The sequence below is a fragment of the Trachymyrmex cornetzi genome, unplaced genomic scaffold (assembly GCF_001594075.2).
Source record: "Trachymyrmex cornetzi isolate Tcor2-1 unplaced genomic scaffold, Tcor1.1 scaffold180, whole genome shotgun sequence".
Classification (NCBI taxonomy): Eukaryota; Metazoa; Arthropoda; class Insecta; order Hymenoptera; family Formicidae; genus Trachymyrmex; species Trachymyrmex cornetzi.
In genome coordinates, this window is record NW_017296419.1 from 75,946 (window position 1) to 86,267 (window position 10,322).

The window sequence follows — 10,322 nt, forward strand, 5'->3', positions numbered from 1 at the left end:
CATAGCGTCTGCTCTAACGTCCTTCCATGCTTCTCCCTTCTTATCCTTTTCTTTCCCTAAACCTTCTCATCCACATTATCGGAGCTTGGACGTAACAATTATAATAATTAACTATTATTATTAACTACTATTATTATTATTAACTATTATTATAATCTATTTATGGTTCATCATATACATAATACAAGTTCACTCCTCATCTCGCGGCGATATATATCTTACGGAAAATGAGTCCATCTCGCGGCGGTACTGCGTATTACGCCGCTTGCTTAGTGACGCCCGTATAGTATTATACGTACGTCTATACTATAGATGTACGTATACTACGGGCGTCGCTAAGGCCTGTTCTACAATACGTGTGTCGCTGTCGGATGTCGGGCGCATGCACATTGTACTGTCGGCTGTCGTTTCTCATTGTCGCGAGTCGGTCGCGAGTGGCGCTTCGTACGGTGTGGACGCGTTCGAGTGAGTTCCGGATTCCTTGAACACAAATAGCCGGATTCGTGCCCCGTGTGCTTGTTTTTGTACGTCTCAGCATTGCTGCTGTGACGCTTTAGCTACCTGCGATCCCTCCGCTTGTATATTAACATCGGCACGGGCTTATAAGCGAGGCTTCGGCCTCGGCCGGCGGTGCGGGGGGGACAACCGCCGCCATGTTGTCTCCCCGCGACCACGTCGGATTCCTTTTCTTCGCTTTTAAACGCATCACTAGAGCATTTTAGCGAGTTCGAGAGCAGGTAGACTCTTCTGCGCAGTGTGCCCTCCCCTCATCCCCCTCAGGAATCTCCATCCTGGTCGGGTGCCGACTCAGTCGCCGAGTCTCGGCTCGGCGATTCGTGCAAAGACCTCTCGGATTACGCGGTACCTATGGACCTTGAGCATGAGATGTCGTCTAGAAAGAGAACGACCAACCACGGTGGAAATATATAAGGTGAAACAATACGCATAATAGCGGTAGCAATACTGGAAATAGCCAATCAAATATGTCCGAATATGCACTTTCCTACTGCGCATCCATCAGATTGCTTCACCTTATATATTTCCACCATGCAACCAACGACCGTGAAACTGACACGGATGCATCTCAGGGTAAGTCAAAGAGGCTCGGCGCCGGGCCGGACGGGCCTTCTGCTTTGGCGCGTTCCAACGACGCTGTTAATGTGGCCGAGAGTGGGGACGCCTGTGTATCGGGTGTGTCCCGTTCTCGTAACATTTACCCCGCGCGCCGCGTTTATTCTGGTCGGGACCTCTCCTCCTACATAGTGCACATTCACACTAGTAATAACGAGGCGAACGACAATAATACAGTATCATCTCCTGTGGCTCTCCATCCTACAGTGGTCGGGTGCATCGTTACAGACATAGTCAAAAGCGAAATTAGAGAGGTTAAGAAACTCGGTCGAGGCAAAGTTTCGGTCGAACTTAGTTCAGCACAGGCCGCCAATAATCTGCTCAATATTCCTCTCTTGGACAAACATAAGCTCAAAGCTTTTATTCCTTTACGCAGAGTTATCAGAACCGGCATCATTAAAGATGTTCCTCAAGAGATAAGCGTCGAAGTCGTTAAACAATACATAGAATCCCCCACTAAAGTCCTAGACGTCACCAGACTGAACAAGCGCATAAGAGTCAATGGGAAAATTTCTTATGCCCCGCGCACGCTCTGCATCAAATTTGAAGGGTAACGGCTCCCCGACTACGTAGCTCTTTTTAAAATAAAGCATGGAGTCTCGATTTATGTTCCACGCGTGCGTAATTGCTATTCCTGTTACAGAGTAGGCCATATAAGCGCGGATTGTAAGGATCGCGGTAGATATCTTTATTGCGGTAAAGACCCAAGGAAGTGCACAACGGAGACGTTGATGCTGTGTGTCCTCTCAAATCGCAGCCGCCAACATGCATTAATTGCATGGGCGGTCATCTCGCGACGTCACACGACTGCCCACTAATCATGGAACACAAGGCCGTATTACACCTGGCGGCTGCCGAGAACATTTCGCGCAGGGAAGCAAAAAGCAGAATTTCTCTTAACAATTCGAGCAGCAGATCGTCCCCCCTCTTGGATCCGTGACTGGATTTCAACAAATTCCCTCTCTTTAACGCTGCCTCTAGGCAGACTCGACAAAGAAGCGCCCCCCATCCGAACAGTCAAGACTACTTTAATTGTCCATCGAATCGTTTTGCGCCCCTCAGTTCACAATTCGATCAGGATCCTTCATCCAGCGACTTTCTCGCTGGCGCGAATGCACAGGCGTCCTCATATGCTTCGGTTACCGGGCACGGGACGAAAGACTATGCGGGTCTTTCCTCCTCTTTTCGTCGGGACTGGAGCGGCGCATCACCCATCTCCCCCTCCTCTCCTACGCGTTCCAGGCGTTATGAAAACACGGCCGCCACTGGTAATTTGTACAAATCGCACTCGGAATGCCTTTTCCTTCCCAATGGCAGGGGGCCTCCTGGGGCCGAGCGGAGCACTGCCATTTACTCTTACCCATTGCGTGGGACTGTCCGTTCTGGGGGAGGAGCTTCACATCCCTCCCAGACCAGTAATTCTTCTCTTACGGTTGACACTCTAATTTCCATTTTAAAAAACTTAATGTCCTCATGGTTTAAACAAGGTCTTAGCAGTGTATTGATTAACCTTGTTATCAGCCTCTTAGGGCCGCCTGCGGCCCCGCTTTTGAGCTTCTTCACGCAAAATGATTCCGCGAATCTCGCTGCGGACCCCTCCGAGCCCGAGCCTTATGCTTCGTTTGCACCTCAGTTCACGCCAGGGGTTACAAACTCCTATTGTTCTCGATGTACCACAGTTTGCAGCGCCCTCACTGAGTGACAGGGCTCACGGACGGAACTAACCTTTCTAGTGTGTAAGCGAGTGAGTGAGTGAGAGAGCGACTGTGCGAGTGAGATAGATTAACGTCTATATATACGGAACATGCATGCTTTATAATCTTTATATATTAAATATTTACACATTTTTTTGCGATTATTACCTAAAAAAAATTATAACATATTGTTTCATTCTTAAACCACACTTTATTAGAAAAATTATATACAAGTACGTGTATATCAATATACGTATTGTGTCGATATATGGATGCGTGCATGTGTGATGTGTTTGAACAAATAAAATAGTCACATTGATAACCAGTCACATTGATAACCAGACACATTGATAACCAGTCACATTGATAACCTCGTATCGTACTCTTCGTTACTTCATACAGTTTTAATATGGCGGATCACTCACACTACGAAGTTTAGTTCTATCCGTGAGACCTGTCACTCAGTGAGGATGCTGCAAACCGTGGTACCTCGAGAACAATAGGAGTTTGTAACCCCTGGTTCACGCATACCCTGCGACCTTACCATGAATAATCACAATAATAGAAATAAAACGGTTAGTGATATTTCTGTCCTGCAGTGGAATTGCAGAGGTCTCATGGGAAAGTTGCCACAAATTCAGGGTCTTCTTCCTAGGTTCGACTTTCTGTGCTTACAAGAGACCCTTCTGAAATTTAACACTAAATTTAGTTCTATGGGACACGTTCAAGTTAGGGAGGACATGGAGCTAGGGGGCGGGCGAGGCATCGCCATCCTTGTCAACAGCAGCATTAAATTTGAATCTTTGGACCTTGCTCCACACCGTCACTCTTCCTGGGAAATCCAAGGCATCTTGACTAGACTCTCTGATGACCGGTCTTTGGTCATAATCAACGTATATAGACACACAAATACTATCACGCCCGCTCAAGTGATCAATGGACTGTTATCTTTTTGCAGGCTCTTTGATAACTCTCTGATTGTAAGCGACTTGAACGCGCACCACGAGAACTGGTACTGTGAGTGCACTGATGCACAGGGCCGCATTCTACATAGCATGCTGTCCAGGCACAACTTCACTATCTTGAACGAAGTCGCTCCTACTCTGCTACGACCGACGGGCCAGAGAAAATCAGTCATTGACGTGGCCATTTGTTCGCCTGGCTTGACCGCTGAGTGCAACTCGTTTACCGAGTCGGATCCCTTCGGCTCGGATCCCACTTTCCGGTTTACACCTACATAGTGGGCAAGGTCGAGCTTAATCGACAATTCCATTACAAGCTCAAGCTCAATAAAACTCAACTAGCGGGGCTCGCTCATGATCTGGATCTCTCTCACTCCAATTTTATGTCCAACGTGCCTTCAGGAGCCGTCAGAAAATATGAGCACTTCAGCAAACATCTTCTCGAGTCTGCTCGAGAATATATCCATCCGGAAAAGCATCTCCCGCGCACAGTGCCGCAAAGTGGTTCGCCAAGGAAACCTCTCTGGTGGAACGAGGGATGTGAAGAAGCAGTGAACAAGCGCAGACTGGCTTCACGTGCCTTCAGGAGACAACCAAGCGAGGAGAACTTTCGTATTTTGAGAGAAACTTCTAGATTCTGCATGAATTTTTTGCACAAACAAAAAAAGAAAGGCTGGAGAAATTTCGTAAGCACGTTCAACGGGAAAACCCCTCCTACGGAAGTAGGTCTCTGATTAAAGCCTTCAAGAGGAAAGGCCTTTTTGCTCCTTCCCCCCTCTCCCTCTTAACTCAACGAGCTCTAACGCTAACTCTACTTGCAAAATCCAGGAAGCCATATCCAAGATAACACCGGACTCGTGCTTGGATGACCGTTCGCCCTCTCTCGAATTGGAAAAGCTGACGACTTGAAAAATCCTAACATCGAATCATTTCTGGCAGACCCGTTTACTTTGGAGGAACTCAACATCGCCCTCAGGAGCGTTAATCCAAATTCTGCTCCTGGACTGGATCAAATAGACTACAATATTCTTTTAGCGGCACCTGCACCATATAGAAGTCTGCTTGGAATATTCAATCAAATCATAGAGAATGGTGATTTCCCCTCATCATGGAGGACATCTATCGTGGTTCATCCCTAAGCAGGACGGATCTGACATTTCGCTTCTCTCTTGCACACTCAAAGTTCTGGAAAAGATGATTCTTCGCAGACTCAGGTAGTACATAGAATCTAGACCGATACTTCCCCAAACACAAATGGGCTTCAGACCGTTACGTTCCTCTAATGACAATCTAGTGATTATTACCAACCACATTCGTGCGGGCTTTCTCAGGGGCGAAGTCATGGCTGCGGCTTTCCTGGACATTCAGGGAGCGTTCGATAATGTGGTTCCCGGCTTACTGGTTGAGGATCTCAAGAACATAGACATCCCCGCCGTTATAAGGCAATTTGTGTGGCACCTTACAGGAGAAAGAGAAATTTACTTTGTAGTGGATCGCGAAAAAACGGGACCTCGTCTTGTGCACAAGGGCACTCCGCAGGGCTCCACCCTCAGTCCTATCTTGTTTGACATATATCTCAAGGACGTCAATGATCAATTGCATGAGGACACACGCATACTTCAGTATGCTGACGACATTGTCGTCTATTCGTCGGCCTCAGTGACGGATACCTTTAACTCCATTCAGATTTCACTGAACAAGCTGGTGACTCTTTTGAGAGACCGAGACATGGAGCTTTCTGCATCCAAGTCCAAACTCATTGTCTTCTCGGAAAAAAGGAGTTTACGTCCGAATACCGTTCCAAACGTCTGTATAAACAATCAACGGCTGGACCTGAGCGCATCTGTCAGATTTTTGGGAGTCATCTTGGACTCCAAACTCAGTGGTAAAGAACATCTAAACTACCTTATCCAGAAAACTACTTCTAATATCATCGCTACTTTAGCAGGTATTTGGTGGGGATCTCACCCTCAATCTCTTCTCACTATTTACAGAGCCATCTTTAGAGGCGCAATCGAATACGGAACTCAGGTATATTCATTTAACAATAATGCCACTCTATTTCTAAAACTCGACAGGCTTCAGTACAAGATAATTCGGAAGGCGATGGGCTACAGGATATCTACGCCCATTAACATCATTCTCTATAAGGTCAAGGAACAACCCCTTAAGCAGAGATTTGCGCTCCTCACAGCAAAATTTTTATATAAATCTTTCGCGCAGAAGTTCAGCCTGGTCACAAGTAGCATCCATGACATGGAAATTGCGGCTAACACGCACTCTAAAAGGGTGGCGGCGCTGGGCTCCTCCCCTTCTTTCAAGCAATACATCTTGCACCGGAGTAGCTTCCAATCTATATATACTTCATCTTTCCCTTCAGCCTTTTATTATGATTACTACTCAACCACCTTCTCTGCCGACTGTCGTTTTGACTATCATTCATCCCCAGAGATGCCCCCCATCTGCAAGTTTTAGCGGAGTTCACTGAACGTACGCGAGAGCTTACTGATTCGTCCTTCGCATTCTACACGGACGGCTCTAAGCTGGAAGAGAACGGTCCTGTTGGAGCCAGCATTTACTCCCCAGATCTAGGATTCAGAAGGTCCTGCAAGTTGCCATCGGAACTTTCGGTTTTCTCCGCCGAGAAGTGGGCGATTTTGGAAACGGTCTTTTTTATTAGGGATGGCAGACTCCTGAGCTCTGTCATTTTCACAGACTTTAGGAGTGTGATTGAAGCCAACTCTACTGTGCACAACTCTAGTCTCAATCACATAGTTCATCAGCTCAAATACGCTCTGTATTGTGCAAAGACCGAGGGCTTGAACATCGTCATTTTTTGGATTCCGGCTCACAGGGGCATACCAGGAAACAAAACCGCGGACGCTCTGGCAAAACAAGCAGCTCGGGATACCAACTCCAGACGGGACATAAAGGTCCCTTTCACTGACGCTCTGAAAAACGCGAAGGACGCTGCCAAGGGACTCCTTTAAAGAATGGCTTAGAACAACCGCAGCCTACAAGAGTGTAGTACATGCGGAACCATACCAGGATGCCTCGCCACGTGCCTGGTTCCATGGGCTTTCGTTGAGTAGGGAAGAAATAGTAATTACCAATAGGATTCGCAGCAATCACTACAGCCTACAGCCGACAAACGACAGATGACCAGCGACATCCGACAGCGACACACGACGTATTGTAGAACAGGCCTAAGCAAGCGGCGTAATACGCAGTACCGCCGCGAGATGGACTCATTTTCCGTAAGAAGAAAATGACGCGGATCCTTATAAAGAGGCGTATGCAAATGGAGTTTTTCACAATTAGAGTCTCGTGAGACCAATCGAGTGGGTCGGATGTGTTCGATCTCGTCTCAGGTGTTGCGTCACTTCGAATATATTTTTGAAAAGCGTTGTCGGCTTCGACAGTGCCATTGCATTATATTATGAGGGGGGGGGGCGCCTCGCCATTTTCGTTTGTATTACATCATCTTTTTATTACTCGTCCAGTTCGAGGTAGCCGGTGCCTTGCATTCAATTTATCTTAGTTCAATTTCGAAGACCATTTCAATGGCCAAGTCCAGTCAGTTCGGCTATGCGGCCAATTAAAGGAGAAGAAGAAGAGAAAGAGTTCGTCACATATGGCGAGTTCGATTGGAAGCACTAGTGCGTACTAGAGCATGTTAAAGCCGTTGTATACTGATTTAATTTGAATATAAAAATAAAATGCAAATATTTTAAATCGTGAAATACATATTTTATCTAATAGTACAATAAAATGTATTGAATATTTCACGATTTAATCGATTTCTATCTTTATTTATAAACATCTTTACATTATTTTGTGTACAACGGCTTTAAAATGTGCACCAGTGCGCACTGAGTGCGTTCAATCGAATTCGCTATTAACTCTTAGCTTGATCAGAGTGCTCATGGACTGTCATGGAGCCTTTGAAAGTACTTTTTTTAAATAGAGTTATTCATAGATAGTTTCTGTGACGCATACTCATTTACTGCATTTTGTATCATACCGAAACGCGGATATACCCTCATAAAAAAGTTCTGCGCAGTAGTGCTCAATAGTATTTTTCTACAAGGTTTTAACATCCTAAAAGACATTTTAGAACGTTCACTGAATAAAGACAGAATGAAATTTGGTCACCCAGAAACATCTTAATGATATTTAAACAATGATGTCCTATGGATGTAGAATAAGCCGACATATATACATCCTCAGTATATCCTAAATACCTTCTAAGTTTTTTCAGGTACGTACTCTGGTGGATGTTTGAAAATCCCTCAACATATATAATCTGTAGGATGTACCTAGGATCAATTTTTGCTGTGTGGGTTGTGCCAGTCGATGTCAGTGTTTTCGTTTGATGAAAATCTGTGTCTTCCAAGTCTATAACTTTGAGCCTAACTAGAAAACAGGAAAAAGTCGTGGGGATCAAATCTGATGAATACAAGTAGTTAATTAATTCGAACCGCAATTTCTTAAATTTTTTTTGTGGCTATCGTTGATATTTGATTTTTTCCATTTTTACAAAAATACTGATATTGACTGACACAAATGACTGTCAAACAACAACTAAGCGTCCAAAATGGCTACAATTTTCACAGGTATTTTGCAAAACATGTACGATTATAATACCAGAATGGTTTTAACGACCCACACAGCAATGGAGATCTATGGGATATACTAAAATCATCGCGAATATACGAAATATATCTCAATATCTGTAAGATGTCATCAGTATATTATAATGACTATATCATGAATACACTTCCTGTATAAGATATTCAGGAGATATCTTACCCCGAACAAAGTAAATGTGTACAATATAGACATTCTGAATTCTGTCTCAGAGACATTCTGAAGACATCTAACAGATAAGATATTCCAGTCGTTTCTAAGATGTCTCTTTATATATAAAACTTATAGAATAGTACGTAATTGTAATGTACGTACATATATAAGGGTATAATTAAGGAAATTATCTCTTCAGGTGATATTCATCTTAGAACATATACTACTGGAAGGAGCATAGACTCGAAAAGTTGAAGCCGAGAAGATTGACAAGGATGGAGGTAGAATGCAGAGAAGATTGACAAGGATGGAGATAGAATGCATGATCCTAGATTGTAATGCGCATGCTTGTCGCCTTTTCTCTTCATCCCGTAGACCCCGTGCGAATGGTCTGAGCATGCACATTGCTGACTAGGCACATTCTATCTCCTTGTTAATCTTCCCAGCTTCAACCGAAAGAGTGGAATTATGGGCCTATGCTCCTTCCAGTAGTATATGTTCTAAGGTATTCATAATTAGGTTTTATAATTTAAAGGTGTGCTTACACGTACATTTCTGAACAGCCAAATAAAGTTAGTTCTACATATTGGACGCCTTTTTGGAATTTTAAGGTTGGAATATTTTAGAAACCTGACGTAATGGTGCAATTTGGGCTATGGATTTAATTTTAGCATGCCAGAAACCTTCGAGATTACATACTACCGTAAAATGTCTGTATAATCGATGTAAATTAAGCCATTATTATAATTATAAAAAACATTCTCCCAAATATATCCCGACTAGATACTATAATTATCTCTAATATATTTTTATAATATACCTACGATAACATTTCAGATTTTACTATAAGCAACAATAATCACGGATATCTCAGGAATAACGTAAGAATATATTTCGCTTAAACATGAGATATCTTAGTCCTTCTTTGATGTGGACATTAGTATATCCTATTGATATCTGCCATATATCCAGATGTCTACCGAATATCTTTGAGATATTGCGATATTCCAGCATGATATCTTGACGAGATTCCACAGATTTCTTTTGCTATGTGGGGAGTAATGCCATTTTCATGTTGAGACTCACAACTTTTCAAACAACTCTCGTATACATGAGAAAATAATAAAATTGTCAAAAAAATATTCGGAGATTCAGAAAGCACACTCCGAAAGGGCTTGAAAATCTCTAGGGGATTTGTCTATTCGATTTATATACGCCAATTAATTCTTATAGGACTCTTGGATGTTTTCTTCTTACGAGAAGCAAATCTATCTTGTGGCGAGGCCGTATATGAAAAAGGCAGATCTTGCTCGGTTTCTGCTGCCAATCTATCGTCAGATTATGCAGCAGACTCTGTTCGGAATTTGCTGACATAACATAAATCACAGGTTCATATTAAGATATTACTCAAGACAATCTTGTAATAAAAACGGACTTGATGAATGCCGGCTTAAGTGTTATAAATTAAGAAATATACTACTATAATAATTCTCGCTAAAATATATTCAAAATTGAAATGTCTATCTATTTTAAAAGAGCACTATTTAACATTTTATATGAAAGAATTTTATATACAGGGTGGACCATCTGAAGTGATCCAGTCAAATATCTCGAAAACTAGTAGGGATAGAGGAAAATGTTTCGTATGAAAAGTTTAGGGTTACACGGGGGAAGTATGGTACTGACCTTGAAAAATCCTTGGAAGGTCATTTTGAAGGTCATTCAGGGGTCA

The 10,322-nt window shown here is 43.3% G+C and overlaps 1 protein-coding gene across 1 annotated transcript; it reads left to right on the forward strand.

Moving 5' to 3' along the window:
* Positions 1–5,041: 5,041 nt before the first annotated feature.
* LOC108759347 (uncharacterized) lies at positions 5,042–6,777 on the forward strand. Its single transcript, XM_018504730.1, has 2 exons — positions 5,042–6,108; positions 6,237–6,777. Exons 1-2 carry the CDS (start codon positions 5,042–5,044, stop codon positions 6,775–6,777), a joined length of 1,608 nt encoding a protein of 535 aa, XP_018360232.1.
* Positions 6,778–10,322: the final 3,545 nt, after the last annotated feature.

What these genes read in the sequence shown, in the direction of transcription:
- LOC108759347 (XM_018504730.1), top strand. Translation starts at nt 5,042, where the DNA reads ATGGGCTTCAGACCGTTACGTTCCTCTAATGACAATCTAGTGATTATT. An exon ending in GGCTCCTCCCCTTCTTTCAA is followed by an intron (nt 6,109 to 6,236) that starts GCAATACATCTT and finishes ATTCATCCCCAG; the next exon opens with AGATGCCCCCCATCTGCAAG.